Raw genomic sequence first — 23,517 nt, forward strand, 5'->3', positions numbered from 1 at the left:
TCGCCCTTAAAGCCACTTTCCCTCCCGCATAACTCCACGCGTCGTCGAAGCACCGAAGAGATACAATCTTATGAATTTTTATTTGTAAAGTCTCGTTGTCAAGGTCACCGCCGTCTCCAAGTTAAAAATTTTGAATAACCCTCGCTTAACCTCGGAAACTCCGCGAACGTCCGCCGGAGGACGCTACGTACTCGTTTCGAAGCGAGGCGCGCTCGAGGCGACCCAGTCCGCAACAGGGAACTGCTTTACAGCGAAAATGATCAATACATTTAGGTCAGTTTGTTTGCGACGTGCGATTAGTTTTACACGCAAAACAATTAAAACGAACCGTCGGTAACGCTAAAAAAAGTGTTTTCGTAAAGGCCTCAATGCGTAGTCGCGTACTGCCATTTAAAGAAGTGGCGAGAGTGTAAGAAAAAATTGCGCGAATAGGCACGTCGACAATTCACGTTCGATTCGTTTCGCCATAAACAAATCTGAGGGAACTATGTGCCTGTGACCGGATAATTCGTCTTTTTCTCGGTATTTAGCAAATGAGCAAACCGTTGGCGACACGCGTTATGGACGTTTTCGCGCAAGAGGACGCTGTCGAGCATTTTTTGGCGGGAGAGATTAAAGACGAATTTAGTGAGGATTTGGTACTGTCCCAGGTGGACGATGAGGAAATCGAGTTTAAGCGCGAGAACGTCCTCGATTTGGACGATAACGTTTTGGGCGAATGTAATCTGAATGGCGGCGACGGCGGCGAAAACGTTAGGGACGAAAAGGCGATCGCCGACTATAAGAGATTCCGTCGCAATTCGCTTGTCAACGCGCTGAAGAAGCGAAGCATTCGATGGTGAGTGTTATTTACTGTGTTGCGAAACGGTTTTGATTAACTCAAGGTCAGTTTGTCATTCTCTAACCTTAAATAGGTCAAAACAAAATGTCGCCAATTGTTTAAATGCTTCACCAAAACAAACGAAATCATTCATGACCCACTTTCGTGTCGTGACTCGTGATGCAATCAGTCGTCTGACGCCGCGTGACGTAAAATCGTACAAGAATAGAAGTTAGAAAAAAAAAGGAGGAAAAGCACTCTTGATAAAAATGGCACCACAAACTGATTTTTATGTCTTGTGCGCCAATTATGCGTGATGTAAAGTAACTCTTTGCAGAGCATCAAATTGTCTGTGCGCCGCCCAAATGGTGGTTTTTTGTGGCGTCTTGGCTATTTTTTCTCCTCCGCAGCAGAATTAATCCAAACGGAGCAGACGAGGTGCCGAAGGCTGTGCATTTTCGGGCCCTACTGTTCTCCCCATTAGTCGATTATAAAAAACCGTGAAGTTAGAGGGCACTAGATTGTGCCTTTTCAAAGAAAAATTACCGCACTTTAGTTTGTTTTTAGGGGAATTTTTCCGAAGAAAAAAATTCCCCTTATGTGATGATTTTGTCCGTCCGTTCCTCGTCTAACTCGAGAACGAAAAGAAACGGCGAAATGAAACCTTCGCCAATAGATCGCACATTTTATTTCCTTTTTTCCCACTTTCAAGCTAATTTCATAACCCCAACCCAACCAAGTGGGCAGGGGTGGTCAGCTCCTGGAGCCCCCCACTTGCCTGAGTGTTGATAAAGTTTCCTTTATCACCTTTAACAAGTCATGGTCGAGTTCGATTTCTCGAGACCTACTCCAAATGACATTGGACCTTTTACCAGAAAGCCTAGAATCAGAAGTTGTCCAAATGTCGTCTACCGCACACCTCAGGAGTCAACGTACGTGAAAATTGTGCTACGTTTAATGAGCGATCGTCGAGAACCCTTTTGGATTTCTCTACTCCATGAAGCATTTGAATGGTACGACATTATTTGAACTAGATTGGGTAGCACGTACCAAACTTTTCGATGAGTCTAATAATTACCCGCCTAGATGCTTGGGTTCGCCACGAAATCGTAACTACTAAGCCCCATCACCACGACAAGGTGCATCCTATGGTGAGGATACATAGACATAGCCTCCCATCTACTTTCAATAAGGAGCATATGTGCCAACATACCTAACAAAGGTAGAGATATACTTTGCAGCGTAAGTAGAACACCGCACATGCGCAATAGCATTTTAACACACGAGACTACCAAGAATGTAAAATGTGTCCAGTGTGACTATGCAATTTAACATTTAATAACGTACAAGATCACCAACGATTAAAGTGTGTCCTGTCCATTGCGCTTTTTGTTAAGGCATAAGACATGGACCTGCCAAGGATTTAAAATGTGACCGGTGTGATTTAGTCACCAAGCACAAATCCAGTTTTGAAACACATTCGTTAATACACAAGACCAGTCAGAATTGCAAATGCGCTTGGTGTGAACTGCAACACAGTAAACCCCTCAGGAAAAAAACACGCCAGTGAATTACTGGGAATGTGGACACAGTGCGCATGGTCGGTATTCTACTGTTGGCTATCTCTCTGACATTTTGACACAAATTTAGTGACTGTAGGCTTATTCTATGAAATATATATGATCTAAGTACTTTGGTGTTCAGGTTTCCGAACGAAAAAGGTGTTAGTGACTATAATGACTAAATTAATAAGGCTAAAGGGTGTCGCTCACTAGAGCCGGCCGCATTTCCGTGCCTATACGCACATAGAGCGCGCTGCACCGAAGCGACGCGGAGCATTGGGATCTCGGAAACCACACGACATAGAGATTCGTTAATTTATTTACAATTAATTAACAATAAATTTACAATAGTCTTAAAATGGATTAATTTAAAACAGTAAATACAATTTATCGCTCACTATTTATAACATAACAAGAACGCATCGATGTTGGAAGTCGCTCGAAACACAATTCGATTTGCCTATAGGTATAGCAAACAACATTTTCCCTAGAATGTGCTCGAGTGCTCAAAGACGCTACAAATTTTCTCGAACAAACACGTCATATTTCTCGGAAAGATTACATTACATCCGACTTCATTCTTAGTCACCGATTACTAATCTTTCATGGTGCCTGTATGTCTATTGAGATTTCTGGATTGTTCGCTACACTATTATTAAATCTAATAAATGTACTACAAGCTTTTTTTCTTCCTCGGGACAAATTATTGAAGTTGCATCCGAATTAAAACCAATCAAGTATGGAGTACCCCAAGGATCTATCCTTGGTCCTATATTATTTATAATTTTTATTAATGTAGGTCATTAATAAAAATTAACTGCTTCGATCCATCTTCATGTGATATCACCACATATGCAGATGACACTAGTGTGAGTGTGGCTTGTGTTGAAGAAGAGTTAGAAATTAATTTAAATCGTGCGTTATCAACTCTTATTAATTGGTTTAATGCAAATAAACTTTTAGTTAATTTGGAAAAAACAAAAATTCTTCTTTATACGAAAAATATGGGTTTGGATATCGCTCCACTGCGTTACCAGTCAGTTCAATTAGAAAGGTGTCAATCCTGTACCTTCGTAGGAGTTATTATAGACACAGAACTTAGTTGGAAAGATCACATTGACCATCTGAAAGCAAAATTACATTCATCGATTTTCTCATTGTCCCGTTGTAAAAATTTATGTGACCATAAAACCCTTTTGCAAATCTACTATTAATATAAAAAAGTAAGGTGCGATACCGTATCTCATTATGGGAAACTGCTACTAGTCATAGAATTGCTAGCATATTTAAGGTTCAAAAAAGAGCAAACAGGGTATTGTTTCCGCTACAGAAACGGGAATCCTGCAAACCGTATTTTAAAAACTTTCAGATTGCAACCGTCTATTCATTATATGTGCTTGAATGTTTATGTTTCGTGTTCAAAAACAAAAAATTATTTTCATTAAATTGTGATAACCACTCATATAATACGAGAACTAAAAATAACTTTTCTATAATGAGATCAAAAAGTAAGGTGCATATCTCGTCCTACCTACAGATGGGGGTGAGATTTTATAATGTCCTTCCGGCACATGTCAAATGTATTACAATGTTGGCTCCTTTTAAAAACCAAATTAGAAAAATTCTTCAGTCAATGGTGCTATACACACTGGATGATTTCTTTACGAATATCAAAAAATGGTAGTCATATTTAAAAAAAAAAAATTTTAATATATACACCTATTTACATTTCTTTTTTATAGATACATTTATATTATTTATTGTACTTTATTGTGTTTTTTTTTTATGTTGTTATTGTGTGACAGTTACTCGTGGTTGAAATAAATGCTCTCTCTCTCTCTCTCTCTTTGGAAATTATTTAAAAAATGTGCTGCCAAAATACGTTGTTTAACCGTTTAAGTATTTTTAAATTACTTAAAAGCTCTCAAAGGTTCGTTCACAAAACCTCTTAATAGCTCGGCTTTTACAAAAAGAATCTTTAGGATCTTTGTTACACCCTTAAATATTCTTAAATTAAATTAAAGACTGAAATGTCATTAAATACCTTTAGAGATGCGGCCTTTAAAAGCTCTTAAATGTTTTGGAAAACTCTTACAGCTCCCCAGAGATTCTTAAAATCCTTTTAATATTACAATATTTTTCTAAATTTCTTACACTTTTTCTATATTGTTTCATTAAACATTTTCTACTTTATTTACATTTTTTTAATGATTTATACCTTTTTACATTTTTGCCTTCCACATTCTTTAAATTTTTTGTTTTCTAAATTTTTTTGTATTTTCCTAATTCTTTATTAATTATTTCTACATTTGTTCTTCAGATCTATTTCATTTTTCCATTTTGTTTCTGTTTGGTTAATGTACGAGTAGTATGTCTTACTCGAAGTCTTACTGGACGCCCCTGTATAAAACGCAGACGTCATTTCTCACGGGTTAAACAATAATCAATATAACATAAGATGAGATGAGTTCGTGTAGGGGTGACCCCGTGCACTCGAAATTCGACCATCACGCCATCCCCCCATTGGATGAAAGGGGGATGATATTATTACCAGAGAGGGTGGCGCAGTACGACTTCTTTCCGCTAGTTACATCAGTTTACCATGCACAATGTATATAAATAGTCAAGAAACAATGCCGCAGTGTTTTGTGACGACGTGCCGCAATTACCACGGGAAGACTCGCGCGGCGACTTCCAAAGTCGTCTACCACATGTTTCCGTCTTCCCCAAGTCTGGCTTCGAAATGGACGTCGCTGTGCGGGCACGGGAAGAGCGTCAAACGTCCTCAGTATTCGCGTGTGTGCAGCGATCATTTCTCGCCGACGTCCTACCGAAGGGACCTGCAGCACGAACTGCTCGATTTGCCTTTGAGGAAGAGACTGAAACGCGACGCGGTGCCCGATAGGCATTTGCCTAGCAAGGCCGAGCATCTGTCGTGCCGATCGAGCATGCGAATCGCGCAAAAGTTGTCGCTCAAGTCGTCGGGTAACTTGAAGATGGACGCCCTCTGTGAGAAGGGCAAGGTGGAGTTCATGATGAAACTTGATTTGGGCCAAAACGGGAAGCGAGGTAGGAAGATAGTTGCAAAAGGAGAATTTAAAGAAAATTTGAATGAACAGAACTTCAGGTAAGATTGGAAGCCGTCAATGTAGTGCTTTACCCACATCTGGTGTTAGATTTACCCATTTACAGGAACGGGTGGTAGTGCTGCTGTGTGCTTGCACGGTATACATCTTAAAGTACCGAGATACCGGCCTTGAAGGAGGTGATAACTCCAATTTAGTAGCTAGTACTTTCAATTCGCATAATTGGCGCTTAATTAAGGCCTTGTACACAAAATTATTATCTATGACTGACTCAAAATTGGGTCAGGTATACGGTCACTATGCGCTTTGAAGCGTTCATTGTGCGCTCTCTGATAGAGAGTAAGTACCAGAACTAAAATTTTTTGCAATGGCACAAATTAGTGCATGGTCGGTGCCTAGTCCGAATTTTCTGGTCAAGTAAATGGGTATAGGTACTTCTAGAATGCTTAGAAATCTCCTTAGCGATACCCAAAGTCTCGCCCGAACTGATTCTGAATCCATTTCTTGATCCTTTTATAAATCTGCTCGAAAAATATTGAAACCAGTATCTCAGACATCAAGACGCCGGCAGATGCCATCAGGTTGATAAAAGTACGGCGATAAGGAATGAAAGCGGATGCCACGGATTCCTTCTTTGAAATATGATATGCCTTCTACACTCGTCGAGAATATTCCATAATTTTTTCTAAACGCTTTATCCATTTGCTATTATGAGCAAATTGAGGCGTATTTAATCGCAGTTCCAAAATGAGTAATAATAATAGCAATTTATGAATCAGTTTGTTCGCATATTGGATCGATGCCGAAGTGTTAATTGTGGAAGTTCGCGTTCAAATGTGATAAATTTACTTGTTATAAATTTGTGTACAAGAATTCATTAGTAATTAATATTACATAATTAAATCACGTAATTAAGTTTATTTTACAATATCTTCAAGCATTATTTAGTTTCTCAATCTACCAGTGGCGCACCGAAAAAAACATCAGGGCTAGAAAATGGAACATGATCCCTGAAAAAAACGTCACCCTGTAGATTCTCACTACCATTGACATGATCAATGATGTAAGCCTTTCCAGAGTTTAACTTATGTTTCAAATTTGAGCGAATTATCTCAAAAACTGCAGGAGATATAAAGAAAAAAACGTGGCTAATTTAAGGGATGAGATCTGTAGCAATTGCAACGTTTGATGTAATTAGTGTGCAAACGCCCCTAAATAGCATTAATTTATCCATTCGTTTGCATATCTGTGGCTATATTGTTATTGCTAGCTTCACAAAAAATGTGCAAAAGCCATTGCTGCCTGGTTATTGCTAATTTCACACGGGTCACTCCCAGAGCTGGGCAGAATACTTTAAAAAAGTATTTGAATACTAAATACTTTTACGTCCAGCACAAGCGAATACTAGATACAGATACATTGAAAAGTATTCAAATACTTAAAAAAATAAGTATTCAAATACTTTAGAATGTATTCGAATACTTTCAAAGGTATTCGAATACTATAAAAAGTATTCGAATACTTTGAAAAGTATTTGAATACTTGTCACTCAAATATATTCAAAACCCCTTTGAATTTTCTTTCGAAATTGGTTTCTAGTCTATAACTTTTGATTGAGAAGTCTGATCGAAAAAGTACGAATTGTTTTGGATTCTACGCACAAAAATTAATAAGAAAAAGTGTTTTCCCGAGAAATTTTGGTGCAGTCGATTTTTGGTAAAAAAGGAAGGTTATACACTGCCTTTTTTTGAGCCCCAAAAAAAAATTGTCTCAGATCGACCCGGAAAAAAAATTTTCTTATAGAATGTGGCCTGTAGAATCCATAATTTCAAACAGTTCCAAGATTGGGCTACTAGTTCAAAGGTTACAGCCCTTTGAATTTTTTTTCGAAATTGGTTTCTAGTCTATAACTTTTGATTGAGAAGTCTGATCGAAAAAGTACGAATTGTTTTGGATTCTACGCACCAAAATTAATAAGAAAAAGTGTTTCCCCGAGAAATTTTGGTGCAGTCGATTTTTGGTAAAAAAGGAAGGTTATACACTGCCTTTTTTTGAGGCCCGCAAAAAAATTGTCTCAGATCTACCCGGAAAAAAATTTTCTTATAGAATGTGGCCTGTAGAATCCATAATTTCAAACAGTTCCAAGATTGGGCTACTGGTTCAAAAGTTACAGCCCTTTGAATTTTTTTTCGAAATTGGTTTCTAGTCTATAACTTTTGATTGAGAAGTCTGATCGAAAAAGTACGAATTGTTTTGGATTCTTCGCACCAAAATTAATAAGAAAAAGTGTTTTCCCGAGAAATTTTGGTGCAGTCGATTTTTGGTAAAAAAGGAAGGTTAAGTATTCAAATACTATGCGAAGTATTCGAATACTTTACGAAGTATCCAAATACTTTGCGAAGTATTCGAATACTAAATATTTGTGAAAGTATTTGAGTTACAAATACAAATACTGCTTCCATAAAAGTATTTAATTACAAAGTATTTGCATACTAAAAAGTATTTACAAAATCGAATACTGCCCAGCTCTGGCTCACTCCTAACTGTTTAATACCAATTAATTAATAAGTACATAACTCAGCTAAGGGTGATTAATATGGCAAAAGTGGTACCGAGTTTCTTCGGAATTCTCTTTCCTGCCAAGTTTCGCGCGGTTTCCCTCCGCGATTTTTCTGCACCACGCCACTTCCCTTCTATTACCTAATCTTGGGTGGCCAACGCGCCACCTCATTAAGCGTAACCAAAATAATCTTTAAAGGCTTAGATAAAAAATTGAGGTCAAGTCAAAAGACTTTCGCTAGACGCAATAATTCGCTGCCATCTTTTTTTTTTCACCGGCGTTTCTCACGTTTGTATGCAAAGTGACACATTTCCAGCGTCGCGCGTAACCGACGAAATCCAAAGTGCGTATTGACAAGATCTGTCCATTCGCAATTAAGGGTCGATGACTCACGAATTCGCCGCAGTCTGGGACCACGTCCTCATCTCGATCAATATATAAATACACCATTCCTGCTGTAGCCAGCCATTACCTGCCTCGCCCCTTGCGTCTTCTATTCATCCTTCGGGCTCATTTCTCTCGTGGGCAGCGCGATTCTCAAAGAGCCGGCCAGTTCCCAATTAACGGAACACGGAAGTGACCGATTTGCGCGTTGCATCTTCCCACGTTTTTCTCCTCGTGGGTGCGAGCGAAAATACGGGATCAATGGTTAAAGAACGGAGACGCTCGTGACGTCACCGGTGCACAGATTAGAATTGGAAGGGGAATGTAGCATCGGGGCCCCGCTCTGTGACTCAGTTCGCGTCCTCTTGTGTTTTTAACCAGTTGCACACCTTATTACGCAATTAATTGGGTAAACAATTGAAGGTTTTTAAGTGCGCGTTATCGGTCGAAGTGGAAAGTTTACGCGGCGCCGTCCGTAAGTGCAATTACCAAGCCGGTAGTCCTTGATTTGGTACACTCACCGACTGACGTCATTTAGTCTACAGGGCGTTTAAAAACGATGTGAAGGAAGCGTGATGCTCGATCATGCCACAGTGTGCCGTTGCGAATTGCAATAATACGCATCGAAAAACTAAAGGTGGCTCTGTACGATATCACCGCTTTCCGGGCGACCCGACGATACGCTCCCATTGGCTGAAGGCGTGCGGTCGTTTGGTGCATAACTGCGCGACCGCTCGAGTGTGTTCGCTGCATTTTAGAGGTTCGAGCTATGAGAGGGATGTGCAGCACGAACTATTAGGGCTGCCCATACGCAGTAGGCTGAAGAAGGGCGCGTTGCCTGAGATTAATCTACCTTATACCTCGCTGCCGGAGGAAACCCCAACCGTCGAGAGCAAAATTGCGGTATTGCTCGCCGTTGGACTGGTACCAAACTCGCAGGCGATCGAACGTGCTTCAGGCGGACTTCCTCGAGAGTGAGTTTCCTATGATTTTCCTCTCATTTATGCACGTATCCGAAATAATAGGTTTGCGCCGTGCAGGCGAGTTCGACATAATCGACACTCTAAGGAGCAACCATTAGTTTCATAAAGGAAGGAACGAACGATGATAACGATAAGAATAACGTGGAAATTCCATTTCGGATAGCCCATGTCGTATGTTATACTGAATTAAATTTGCATCCATATCGGTACCCATGTCGGTACTTTTTAGGGGAATTTCCTAAAGAAAAAAAGTCCCCTTGTGATTGTTTCGTCCGTCTGTCTGTCCTCGCCTAACTCGCCAATCAATTTCTACGAGTTCAAGGATCCGTGCTATTGAATATGAGCCGGATTAAAAGTCGGATTTCCGGATGCTAGCTGAGTGGCAAAAAATTCCCCTACTGAAAATCGTATGCGATTCTTCGTATCTTCTTTAGCTTCAAATAAGTTTAGAAAATGCGCTCAAATGTTGGAAATGTTCAGGAATCTTAGAAGTACTTCAATGTTTCAAAATGCTTTTGAGAAAATGCTTCTGGAATTGGAAATCAGTGGGAAGGAAATTTTCAAAACGTTTAGGGATTTAGAGGTTTTGTTTATTTTACTTCTAACTTTGAAAAATGTTGCAAATATATAAACAAATTTGGAAATGTTAGGAATGTGCCAATAATTATAAAAATGTTTCATACGGAATTTCAATGCTGCATTCGATTTTCCGTGGCAAGTGAGAATCTGTGTCCTTACAGAAAAATGCGCTTGTTGATAACGTTTTTATTTACCGACCAATAGGTATCGATGCAAATTTCATCCAATATAATGGGTGAAGTGGGCTAATCGAAAACCTTGCCGAAAACGTTGTTTTAATAGATGGGTCCATGGTTCGTTGCTAACTTTTTCCGGAGGGTCCGCTTTGGTTATACGCATGCCGGCAATGAGCTGGAAATTTTCGTTGCTAACTTTATGAACCTACAAACATTTACTTACTGATGTTAACACGTTTACCAAGGAAGGACCCTTTCGCCTCGGAGCCTATGCGGAGAGAAGTGAATTTATAAATTTATACAATTACTTTTATACTGTCCCGCTAATTAAAAATTATTTGATTGACTTTGGACGTGGGAAAACATTTGAATTTTGTGTATGCTTGCTGGAATTTTTTTACGGATCAGAATTGTTCAAACCTTGAACTTTTACGTAGGTAATTAGACATCTCTTCATCCAATGTTTCTTTCCTGTTTGTCCTCGTTCTTTCCAGATCAGATGGTTTATATTCTCCTTTTTTCTTTTATGTAGTTTGATGTTCTTTTTAGACCAAATGCCAATTTTGGTACTTTCTTTGTATTCCTTCCATCCCCGTTCCATTCCAAACTCACTCTCACATTTCCTTTGTCCTGTCCCCATACGTATCACATCTTCACAACACTTCGGTCCATACGCAATGTCAACTGTTTTATTTAGATATCGCTTATTTTAATTTAACGACAGATGCTTCTAGTAATGACAAGCATATCACATATTGCAAACTGTCGGTTTGTCGGGGGAAAGAACCCTCAAAGCCAAAAGAAATCGACTGGACGAGATATATCTATTGGTGAAGTCCGAGGTGAAATCGAAGCAAATATCTTTACAACGAAGTGGCAAAAGAGGGTACTCTCAAAGAAAAATGTTCTTTCCTTTTTAGCACATTTTTTGCTAAAAGAGGGAGCTTTTAATTTCACTTTGGATTGTAGAAAGAGGAGTGTACATGTACCTTACTTTGGCTACATGATGGGGGTCAGCGACATCTGGGCGCCATCACCGAGTGTGGTGATTTTTCAGGTTTTTTTCTATCTTCTTCTACAGTGGCCCGATTGTTTTAAAATTGATGTCGGCGAAAAGATCTTGAAAATGCGCACAACTCTTGCGTGGCGGAATTTTGTTTTTTTCCTAGGGGCCAAATTAACCACCTTTTTCAGGGCGCCCGTCTTCGAGGGATGGTTCACTTTGGGCGCCCAAAACTTTCTTCGAACGCAAATCGCGGCGTCTCTTTCTTGTGTCGTCAATAGAAGCTCGCGTTATGAGAAGTGTCCCAAAAATTTAGTACTATTTTGTATGTCCATGAACTTGGCAGGCCTACTACAGCAGACCATGGTTCTGCTTACTCATATCGTTAGTGCTGAAGAAATCGTTAGTGCACAAAAGGAAACTTACTATTTTAAAAAAATATTGGTGGGCCTGCTAATTTCATGCCAGCAGACCCATTTGAGAAAATCGATTCAATCTTTACACTAGTTAAACTAGCAGCGTTAGTGCTCGTTAGTGCCGCCAATATAAATATTAGTGCTCAAAGTGTAACAGCTCAAAACGTTGTAAAAGGGATCTGCTAACTTCATGCAGCAAACCCACATTTGTCAAATTGTCTCTGTCCTAATGCGAATTTGAAGCGGCTCGTTATTGCTTCACATTCGAACGTTAGTGCTGCAAGGGATCCGTATCAAAAAGGTACCAAACCACCTCAAAATTAAATGTGGCTTATTGGGACCGGGACCTGCCAACTTCACGCCGGTAGACCAACAAACGAAATCCGTTTGATTTTCTACTTTAATCGATCTATCACTATTAGTGATCGTTAGTGTCGCAAAAAAAAAGTTAGTGCTCAAAGCGCAAGAGCTCAAGCGTGAAATTATGGGTTGGTCATGCAGCAAGCCCACATTTATTAAAGTGGTCCTGCCTTAATACGAATCTGAAGCTCCTCGTTAGTGGTTAGTTCTTTAAAATATTTTATTGAGTTAAAGGTACTAGTATTAGTATATTAAAAAGAAATCATACCAAAGTTTTGAACCGCATATTATAAAATGCAAAATATGAAAATAGAAATAGAAACCAGAGCTAATAAAGACATCACTAATTTAATCGTTATATAGTTTTTCAGAAAGCAAACTCATATTTTCACATCCTGAGCTGTTGCGCTTTGAGCACTAACGCTTTTTTTGTGACACTAACGATCACTAATACTGATTGATCGATTAAAGTAGAAAACCAAACGGATTTCGTTTGTTGGTATACCGGCGTGAAGTTGGCAGGTCCCAATAAGCCACGTTTAATTTTGCAGCTCGTAATGCTTTTTATGTGCATTGACGAATATGGCATCCTGCGGAAAGCGTGTTCACTTTGTTGCGAGGCATTCTATAATGTGGCAACACCTCATGGTACTTGTAGAATGTTTGAGGACACGTCTGCAGAAACAGTAACATTCTGCTTTGAGGGGTTAAGTCAAAACGTGAAACGCGAATTGCGGATGAACGGAGCGTCGGAAATGGGTACCGACAAAGGGAATGTGGTGGTAGCCTTTTACAAGATCTTATTGATAGTGGAATCAAAATACGGATCTGCCACACAAAAATTCCCTTCGATTTGCCACGAGGACTTTCATATTTATTATCCTTCTTCGGGAATTTGGTTTTTTCAGGTCCCATTTTCCATTTTTCTCCAGCTCTTCTATCCAAGATTCCACCAATTCAACTACTTCTTATTCTCTTTCAAAATCCCAGAAATGTTCATCTTTGATTGCTACCTCCGTTATGTCTTCCTCCGTCTTCACTTTCTCGGGCCCTTCCTTTACAGATTAAAAATCTGCTTAGGGATTATCGAGGGGATTATCGTTGAAATTTTCTTGATGTTGAGATGTTGACGATCTATCTCTTCTTCAGGGGGTATAATATTTCAAAAAGAAATTTGTAGCATTTTTGGGAATGCATACAGAGCATTTCCAAAAATGCTTCAAATTTCTTACGGGCGGTTTTTTGAAATATTCCCAAGAACTTCTCAAAAAAGGGGAGTCTTAAGTACTTCATTATAGTAATCTAGACATTTTAATAGAAACCTTGCTTCTGAAACTATGAGTCCTCATTTTCGTTTAGAAATTCCTCGCTATCTAAGGTAAAATTTTTTCATTTACCTATTACTTGTATATTATTTTGAAAAAAGCTTTGTTTTTCACATGGTATCATGCGAATTTTAATATAAATAGCATACGAAGCCTTCGAGGAAGCCTTATGAATCGTCCTGTAACACGCCGCGAAGAAGGAGTGAAGAGGAGGAGAGTACGAAATTATTGTGTTTAAAGTCAGAAAGGAAAAAAAAATGTACCTATAGATATGCATAATAACAGGGTGTTACAATTTTGGGCGGCGAAAGGGATAAAAAAGCACTTTTTCAAATAAACCGAGGGGGCAACGCTTTCGTTTAGGAGCCACCCTCCAAAAAGTTCTCAGCAACAATAAGTTACAAAGACTGACGGGACTTCATTCAATAGGTTTTGGGGTGTGACCTTTCCGATTCTGCAAAAAAACATTCTTACCACGGAAATGGGGGTGTGAAAACATTCTGATTTCAACGAAATTTGGTATCTGGGGGTTTTGAATATGAAAATCGCGAATCTGAAGTTAACTTTTGAAAATCCGAACAAATACCTTATCCTCATTGAAAATATTCCCAGGAAACTTCTCAGAAAATTATTATTAATAAAGCAGACCCCCTTCTTTATTAATAATCTAGACATTTTAGAAGAAATCTCTCTTCTTTGAAACTGTGGGTATCCAGGAAAAGTGTTTCTATTACACTCCCGTAGAAAAATGTGGCATTAGATCGCCATTTCGAAACTCCGATGGAAAAAAGTATAATTTAGGCATGCCAATTGGTGATTTGGAAATGTTTTAAAAAATCGTGATTTTTCAAACCCTAGGGACAGAGAGTTGCATTTTTGTGCAAAGTAAAGCCACCCGTTATAATTTTTTTTATCGCAGCCAATGGGTAATTCGTTTCCTGCGTATTGTTTATAGCGATAATGCGCCACATCGTATTTTATTTAATGTTTATATCAAAGTAGGCCAACAATAAACAAATGAACGTGTCGTTACCAACCTAACGATTATGAATTTAAAAAAATGAAATTGTAACGACAGGTTATTGCCTTACGAAAATTTCACTTTCAATTGTCGTGTATGTGTGACAAGACTTGCTTAATCGCTTTGTCTTTGTCCCCCATTTTCCACCTCGCTTCAGCAGGTCATTTACCCGTTTAGGTCTCTGACCTGCATCGTTGTAGGACACAAGTGCAAAGCCTCCCACGACGTCACACCCTGGACAAACTACCAAAGCACGTGCCAACCACATGACTCATTTATAATAGCCCAAGATCAGTATTCCGCGCGCGATTGTGGAAATCGAAACTTAGTCTTGAGAAAGTTATTTTCGTTGACAATTGCGCGAACAAATGAATGCGGATAGTTTACAGTTGGTATTTAATGACACTTTTGGCCTTGATCTTATTTCGGTTCAAACCGCGCCCAACCAGACGCTTTATTTACAAAACACGATGTTATAGTAAAATGTTGTTGTTGTTACAGCCTGAACAAGATGCACGTAATGGAAGACGTGCGAGAAGGTTCGGACGTACCCAGCGCTCAACCGTCCTCACCCGGACACGCCGAACAACGTCCCACAATCGAAGAACCCAATGACAACGAAAACGGAACGGAGGAAATACAATCGGCGCAAATTAATGGGACGGATAGCAAGTCGAATGACGATCTGAAATTGGAAGCCAAACCGGAGAGCTTACAGCAAGCGAAGGACGAGGTTATTTCGTTGCCCGACGATGCAGCCAGTAACGACAGCGAAAATTCCAAGCGAAAAATTGACGGCGAAGAGAGCAGCTCGAAACGCCTACGCTCATTAATCGAACAGAATTTCGTCATCCGCGACAAAATCCTGAACGAGTACACCGATAACTCCACCTCTTCCACTCTCCAACAGATTCAAACGCAAATGGATCAAATTCTATCAGAAATTCGAGTCCTCAACGTGCTGGCGCTGGACAAAGAAAAGGAATGGAACAACATTATTCATTTGAAAAAAATCAAGGAAGAATTGCTTTTGCGATTCCAAAGGCGAAAACAAATCTTGACGCTGACAAACGACAAGACGGAATGGGAATGTGTCGGCTCCCCGGAACCTCCGCACGAAAACGAAGAACACTCCGCCGAATCCAAGCAACTCAAAAACCTCGCGAATCCCAACAGTGGCCTAGTCATATATTCCACGTCCCAATCCAAAACGGAAACGGGCAGGAAAAACTCAAAAAATCTTCCGAGCACAATCATCGAGATCAACGGACACTCCGGCGATTTACGCCAAAACAGGCAGCGACCCGTTTTGGACGTTCAATCGATCATCGCCGACTACAGGCAGCGACATCCTGAGGCGGTGCCGCGACGAGGAAGACGGATACGTTCCATCCTAAACAACCAAGGTGATAGCACAATGGCTAGAACCACCCAGGGAAACGTAATGAACTTTTCCTCAATTTCACTAGGTTCCGGCTCCCAAGTGAAACAGAACCTGAGCTCATCGGGCATCGAAAACAACAGCGAGCTCGGCCTGTTGCTCACCGCCGTCGATAACGTTAGTATACGATCGAATTACAAACACGATAACACCGTGTACATTAAACAGGGCAAAGGCGCGCCGAAATTGGGCGACGGGAACGAGACGGCGTCATTCAAGGACGTCCTCATGCAATTCGCGAAGCTATCCCAAACGGAACGCCAGGACCTGCTGCAATCCGAGATGAAACAGCCGCCGCCCTATTCCGAAGTGACCGTGCATCCGGTACCGGCGCACACGCAACCGACGACCAACTCGCTTCTGCACGGAATTTTAACTAAGGTTTGGGTAAACCCACTCTTTACAATTACCGCACACAAATCTTTCGGTTTAAATTTTTTCCAAACAGAACCCAGAGGCTTGTTGAAAGTCTTAAAGGGGGGGCTCTCCAGTCTAGGCGATTCGAGGTGTAAAAGAACTCAAATCATAAATATTTTTTAGATACCTTGGGGGGAGGGGGGACTGAAATCAACAATTTATCCTCCTTTCCAATTTTAGACATCTGATTCTAGATTATCTTGGAAAGTTTTAGATTTTCTTAAATATCTTGAGATCCCAAACTTTTGTCTAAACTGTCTTTCATATATTGCACTTCGCGTCATTCTCCACAATTGCGAGTTATATTAAAAACCAAAGAAAAAGTTCATATCGGGGGGGGGGGGGGGGGGGGGGATTTTTTCGTTGTGGTGCCTTAGTAGAGTAGTTTAAAATCTCATTGATCGTTTTAAAGGCTCGTTTTGAATTACGCAAGTGTGGAACCTTAAGAAAGGCTATTGAAATTTTTGGAGAATCTTTAAAGATTCTCAAAGATTCAAAATACTTTTAAACTTCTAATTATTGGATCTTGAGAGGTTATTATTTTTGGTTCTTACAAACTCTCTAAGAACTTGAATACATTCTTAAAGGCTAGGTTTTTGAGAGAAAATAATTTCAAGAGCTCTGACCACTTAGGGAAGATTTTTTGAGGCTCTTGGAGAGAATTTTTAAAGGTTGTTAAGGAAAATCTAGAAGCCAATATTAAAAGCGCCGAAAGTCTTCAGGATAGTCTCCTTGGACCCCTTGAAAAAAAGATCCAATACTCCCAAAGGCATTTTTAAAGACTGGATTATTCTTAAGGCACGTCAAAAACTCTTCATGGTCTGCTCAAGGCTGTGGACAGCATTGAAAACTCTCGGGGGAAGCACATTTGGCAACTCACAACAGCATTAATCGTCTGAATAGGATCCGTGTGAAATTGGCCCCCCAATTTTGATTGGGCATTTGCACACCATTGCAATGCGTCAAATTTGAAAATTGAGGGAACAGTATGGAATTTTGTATTTGCAATAACTAGAAAACGGAGGGGGAGCAAACTAAGGTATTTGGGGCTAAGCGCGGATACTGTAGGTGAGTGAGAGGGGAAAACTAAGAGGCAAGCACTCTCTCTATCGCGCTTTCGTTAGTTGTTGGGATAGTGATAGAATATAAGAATGTTAATAAGAAGGATTAAATTAATATTTTTATTTTCCTTCAAAACATTAAATTGACAATACTTTTTTTTATTATTGTTACTATGTCAACTTAAATTATAATCAGGTATAATGATTTGTAACATTCTCCCCCAGAAAAGATAATCAAACATTATAAATATAATTTTAGAATTAAATTAAAACTAAAATTATGTTACTAAATAAACTTATTCCGCATATCAAATGGGAGGTCGAATACTACCTTTACTGGTTACAACTAAACCATCTATTTTTGATGGTTCATTGTTCGTATTACGATTAAACTCGGGTTTTTGGTCATTTTTAGGAACATCTATATTTAATTCTAGAGGATTTAGTTTTTGAACAGCCCTAATTATAAAACCGTTTTGGCATTTTAACTTTGCTGTACGAATCACACCATCTTTACTTGTAAATACTTCCACTATACGTGCGATAGGCCAATTCTGGCGTTTCTTATTCGAATCTTCACATAATACTAATTCACCTACTTGTAAAGGTCGTGTAGTTTTGCGACTCTTCTTTAATAGTAAAGTTAATATTCTTCGGTGAAACGCTTTTAAATTCCTGGCGTAATTCACACAAATAAGCCGCTCTCCTGGCCAAATTTTGAAATTCGGGAAGTTCCTGATTTCATAATTCATGCAAAAATAAATCCGGACTTAAATCATAAGGATCTTCGTTGATGTAAGTTAAAGGACGAGAGTTTACAAATGCTTCTACTTCACATAAAATGGTAGACATACTCATCTGTTGTAACTCTTGCCTTTCCCAGGGTTTTTCTTGAATTGTCTTTGCAACAACGAACCATTTGTTCGAAGAATCCACCGTACCAACTTGCTGCTGGTGGTTTCCGAATCCATTTAATTTTTGGAATTTTCTCTAAGTGATCTTCAAAAGCATTCAGTATATTGATAGTTCCAATAAAATTTGTTTCATTATCTGAATACATTTTTAATGGTCGGCCGCGTCGTGCAAACAGCACACGTAAATAATGTAACCCACATTTTACCATTGTCTTTTGTATATAATTGTCCAAAGTTGTCAACTTCTGTGACGGCAAATGAGGCTCCTGGTTGCGTTCGTGCAGCAGGTAAATTAGGCGGTCGGATGTATAGCAGGTTTGGCCGTATATCGAACAACAATAACGAACAAGAAAATTATTTCCAGGTAAATAACAAGACTCGTTGACGGTTGATTTGGGTTGTTTAGAACTCTGGTTTCGACGTACAATAAATCGTTCTCTTCAATAATATCCAAGTTCTTAATATGATCCCTAGTGTGACTTGTTTTTTGTATGTACCTGTATAAAATTTCTTCAGCATTCCTCAATTCTGCGATACTCAATGGGCCTTTAATTCTGTTGTTTATATTCTTCTTTCTGGCATTATACGTGAATCGAAAAAACATTGCGATCATTCTTTTGCTTCGTACAAATGAAGTAAAATATTTCGTGCCGGTTTCATAAGGTACTCGATTTTCTAATGCAATAAAAATATTAGTGATAGTTTGTTGATTTCTTTTAGAGTCCACTTCTGGCACATGTTCAATGTTGGATTTTGGCCATTGATCAATGGAACAACGTAACCAATCTGGTCCTTTCCACCACTGTGATTGAATCAATTGTCCAACATTGCATCCTCGACTTGGTAAATCAGCTGGATTCATTTCACTAGGAAGGTGTCGCCAGTTTTCAAGATTTGTGAGTTCTGCAATTTCACGCACTCGATTAGATACAACATTTTTCCATAGTGTAGGTTGTTTTAACCAACATAAAACCACCATTGAATCAGAATAAAAATATGCCGGAAGATGTGCCCAATTTAAATCTCTAGATATAGGCGACTTCCAATTAATGCTGCCAATAATTCCATTCGCGGAATTGTAATACGATCTGTAGGTGCAATTCTATTCTTCGCTTGAATTAATTGTACTTCAACTGCACCTTGATATTCAGAACGTAGAAAAATACATGCTGCATAAATTGATTTTGATGCATCTACAAATACATGTAATGATCGTTTAGCTTCTTTAGGTAATGACCCACCCAAAGCTCTTGGGATACGACACCATATTAATTTTGGTAATTGTCGATACCACTCTTGAAATTCAACAGTTAACTCAGACGGTAAAGGTTCGTCCCACGAAAGTTTAATTTTCCAAGCCTTTTGTAAGATTAATTTTATTATTACAAGTGTTGGACAGAGAAATCCAATTGGATCAAACACGCTTTGGGCTTTTGCAAGCAGTGTACGTTTTGTGTAACAAATATTGGGTGCAACTTCAATGTTTATATATAAAAGATCATTTTTGGTATCCCATTGTAACCCTAAAATAGATATAGATTCACGTTCGTCGCCCGTAGTCGCCCACGAATTAAGTTGGAATTTTGCTAATTCCATTATTTGCTGAGGCCTGAGCTTCAATTTGGAATTTCTTTGCATCTTTAATATTATACATAGAAACCGCCAGATCATCAGCGTAAAAGCCCTTTTTTAACAACGTAACAGTTGATTCGTTACCTTTAATTTCATTCAACTCATGTTGAGTTGTAGCAGTTAAATGGAAAGATGAAGACGTTAACCCGAATGGAACCCTTTGAAAACGATATCCTGTTATGTTTCCACTGGTATCATACCATAAGAATCGTAAAGCATCACGATCTTTATGATGTATTCCAACCATTAAAAATGCTTTGCGAAGATCTGCTGTTATACTAACGGATCCTTCTCGAAAACGAGTTAATACAAAAGGTAACGTTTCCAATAAATTAGGCCCCTTTTCTAAACATTCATTGATGGAAACTCCAGTATCTGTTTTAGCTGATCCGTCAAAAACCGGACGAATTTTTGTAGTTGCCGATTTCTTGAATACAGGTCGATGTGGTAGATAATGAAGAATTCCTTCGATCTCAGGGGGAGCGTTTTCAATGATGCCTTCTTTTTTCCAATCTACAAACACTTCATTGTAAAGATCAAAATTTTGTTGTTGATGTAATTGTGTGGTGATTCTGTGAAGACGAACTGTTGCCGCCTTTTTATTGTCCCTAAAGGAGGATGACCTTCTCTCCAAGGTAACGACACATTATATCGACCGTTTTCTCCACGTGTAATTGATAATTCAAAGTTATGTTTCACATTCATTTCGTCGGGTTTAATGCCAATAGCATCTAATTGCCAAACGTTTGTGACATTGAGACATAAATGTACTTGCGCTATTGAATCATCATTATTAATGTTGCCCAAAACAGTCCACCCTAACAAGGTTTCAATGGCAATGGGACCAACAATTGTATTTTGATGATTACCAGTGAGAATATTTCCCAAATAATCAGCACCAATTAGAATATCTACGCTACCAAATTGTTGATGATTTGAAATATCCGATACAGTGATATGTAACTGTTTCAACTCTTTGATAAGTTGTGTGTTTTGGCTATATGGGACGCCATTGGAAATCGTCCGTGTTTCTGACGCTCTCATGTCCAATGTAAAATTTCCCTTCCTCAACTGATGTCATATTGCTGAACTTTCCGTGAAGGAATGGTAACACCACCAAAAAGTTTTTGAGTGAGATCAATAGCTCTAGTTGACTGTAATTGATTACGTTTGCAACAGTCAGTAGTGATGTACGATCGTTGAGCGCCACTATCAAGTAGAACACGTACTGCAATAGGACCATTAGTTGTGATTAAAGAACACGTTAACGTTTGCAAATAAATGGGATTTTGCGTTTCGGTATGATTACCGACAACTGTTTTGACGGTTTTATTCTCACATGCCCAAGTGTGATGTTGCTCATCACAAATTTCACATTTATTGATGAGACCGAAGACATTGTTTGCACAAATTATGTGTTTTAATAAACTCTAATCGTTCCTTTATAGGTATTTTACGAGCAGCGAAACAATTAGCAAGAATGTGATTATCCTTTTTACAATAGAGACATTCTTGTTTTTTGCCTTCTTTTTTAAGAAATCTATCCTTGTATTTTAGAAATTGTTCTGTTGCTGGAGTGCTTGAATGTAATACAGCAGCAGTAGATTCAATGGATTTAGACATTGATAGTGTATCGATAAATTTTAAACGTTCTAAACCAGCAATTTCATCACGTAAAAAATTCATCAAATCGGTTATCTTTGGTGTGCTTTGGGTTTCCGTTGTGGATGATTTGAGTGCACGTTGTCGTTCCCAGTTCATAATGACCTCTTTTGGTAAAGCTGCTTCCACTAATGGATTTATATAGCTTCATAAGTGTCAGTAGTCACACCTAAAGTCTCTAAAGCACGTAATTGTCCTTGCAGATTATCATAGAGTTCATAAGGTAATGTTACTACTACGATTTAAGATCAAAGACAATAAATCCCTAACATATAATTCTATTTTTTGAAAATGTCCCCCAAAATTTAGATAATTGCGGGGATTTCCATCAAATTTTGTTAATTCAAATTTAGGTAACTTATGTGTATGATTAAACTTACGTGGTTCTACAAGGGTTACCTTAGTATCTTCTGACACACTAATTAGTTCTGTATAAATGTCTCTATACTTAAAAACATCTTCCAACTGTATTTCGGTCTCGGCTTCTTCCTGGATAACTTCGATTCTTTTGTCCAACTCGTTCAAAGACTTGAATCTATCTTTCAGCTTTGCAATAGAAACATTAGTTGGTCTTCTTTGATCCAAATCACCTCGTACAATTTTCGATTGCCTTTCAAATAATTCTCTGAGTTTATTTCTCCGAATAAGCAGATTTTCTATTGTTGCCATTCCGGTCGCCAGATGTTGGGATAGTGATAGAATATAAGAATGTATTTTTATTTTCCTTCAAAACATTAAATTGACTATACTTTTTTTTATTATTGTTACTATGCCAACTAAAATTATAATCAGGTATAATGATTTGTAACATTAGTCGCAGCAATGTCCATTGTATGCGACCGACAGAAGCGCGAGAGACGCACTTTCCGTCTAGTTTTCTCCTTTCGCTCACCTGCAGTATCCGCGCTTAGCAGTGGCGCGCGCAGATCATTTCTGTATGTGGATTGATAAAACGCTATTCCATAGCCTGCTCTGATGGTAGAAGGACGCAAATGATAATTCTTACTTTCAGACACAATCAAGATCTGACAACAGTAAATCAACATTCAGTCCAACGCTGGCCCGTCTTCTAACGGCACCGGAGAGGGCGGCGATGTCACCGCACAACAACCCCCTTTCGGTCACAGACATGCTCTCTAACAACAAGGTAAGTGCGATATCGGACTTTTTCGAACTTACATTGTCAACGCACAGGCGAGGAACGAAATAACTATCACTCCAGTGGGTGGCCAATTCGATGTGGTCGCCAAGGAGAAGGTAAGCCTGTTGACGTTACTCAACGTCGCACTAAATGCGCGCTGCATAGGACGAAGAGGAGGCGGAGGATAGCGCCGATCGCCTGGTAATCGACGAGAGCGAGGCGTTGGACGGCCGCAAGTGTGCCGATACCAGTTCGGACGGCGGAGACGAAGTTCCTCAGTGTCAGGGCTGCAATCAGAAACCTGCGCAGTTCGTGTGTGCGGGTTGCGGGAACCAGTGGTACTGCAGTCGCGAGTGTCAGGTAGGTGACGTCGTTGTCGATCGTGGCTCACTTTATTGTTTCAGGTCGTCGCGTGGGATGAGCACTCTGAAGTGTGTTCAGGTTAAATTGGTTTTTATTGTTTCATTTGCTAAATCTCAGTATTTGTTCCAAATTGATAGACTCGGATGCGCGAGACAAAGTATTTTTTGGTTCCTTGAAGTACGTATTATGTTTCTTATTAGCGTTTACGGAGCTAGATCTAACTAAGATATAGGTTTTAAGGTAAACTATCTGTCTAGTCAACCTAATTTAATGTTACCTTGTTTGTGCGAGTGATTTCATATTTTGTTCGTTTTGTTACTAGTTTTTAAAGTGCCATCGTTATTGGAAAGCGTGCAAGTTTCATACATTTCAGTCAGTGAACGAATTTAAATTTTAAGAGACTCTGTGATATACAAACATTTGCGATGTTATTTATCAGCCTCTCCACAAATTTACTTTAAAATAAACATTTTTTGTACATTCGACCATTTTTTCAGCAAGGAGCGAGCTTCTTATATGTCTGATACCTTTTCGTAAGCAATCAACAAAACCATAGGGGAATTTTTTTCCAGTCATCTCGTATTCGGAAAACCAGACTTTTGATCCGGCTC

The 23,517-nt window shown here is 39.1% G+C and overlaps 2 protein-coding genes across 4 annotated transcripts; both read left to right on the plus strand.

The window, feature by feature from the left end:
* The first annotated feature begins 241 nt into the window (after positions 1–241).
* Positions 242–23,388, plus strand: LOC116181424. 3 transcript variants are annotated; one of them, XM_031501792.1, is made up of 8 exons: positions 8,688–9,386; positions 14,777–15,681; positions 15,745–15,833; positions 15,885–16,097; positions 22,415–22,549; positions 22,597–22,659; positions 22,709–22,903; positions 22,948–22,989. In XM_031501792.1, exons 1-8 carry the CDS (start codon positions 8,998–9,000, stop codon positions 22,987–22,989), a joined length of 2,031 nt encoding a protein of 676 aa, XP_031357652.1. In that variant the 5' UTR covers positions 8,688–8,997. The 3 variants fall into 3 exon arrangements, with proteins under 3 accessions (XP_031357653.1, XP_031357652.1, XP_031357651.1); XM_031501793.1 differs by lacking the exon at positions 8,688–9,386 and adding an exon at positions 242–838 and having other exon boundaries at positions 14,777–15,833; XM_031501791.1 differs by having other exon boundaries at positions 8,698–9,386; positions 14,777–15,833; positions 22,948–23,388.
* On the plus strand, positions 4,696–5,867 carry LOC116181426. Its single transcript, XM_031501796.1, has one exon. It carries the CDS (start codon positions 4,992–4,994, stop codon positions 5,511–5,513), a length of 522 nt encoding a protein of 173 aa, XP_031357656.1. The 5' UTR covers positions 4,696–4,991; the 3' UTR covers positions 5,514–5,867.
* Positions 23,389–23,517: the final 129 nt, after the last annotated feature.

Source organism: Photinus pyralis, unplaced genomic scaffold, assembly GCF_008802855.1.
Source record: "Photinus pyralis isolate 1611_PpyrPB1 unplaced genomic scaffold, Ppyr1.3 Ppyr1.4_LG9, whole genome shotgun sequence".
Classification (NCBI taxonomy): domain Eukaryota; kingdom Metazoa; phylum Arthropoda; class Insecta; order Coleoptera; family Lampyridae; genus Photinus; species Photinus pyralis.

Coding starts and splice junctions, on each gene's coding strand:
- LOC116181426 (XM_031501796.1), top strand. CDS start 4,992: ATGTATATAAATAGTCAAGAAACAATGCCGCAGTGTTTTGTGACGACG.
- LOC116181424 (XM_031501791.1), top strand. CDS start 8,998: ATGCCACAGTGTGCCGTTGCGAATTGCAATAATACGCATCGAAAAACT. Junction 16,098..22,414: donor TGCACGGAATTTTAACTAAG/GTTTGGGTAAAC, acceptor TCTTACTTTCAG/ACACAATCAAGATCTGACAA. Junction 22,904..22,947: donor ACTGCAGTCGCGAGTGTCAG/GTAGGTGACGTC, acceptor TTATTGTTTCAG/GTCGTCGCGTGGGATGAGCA.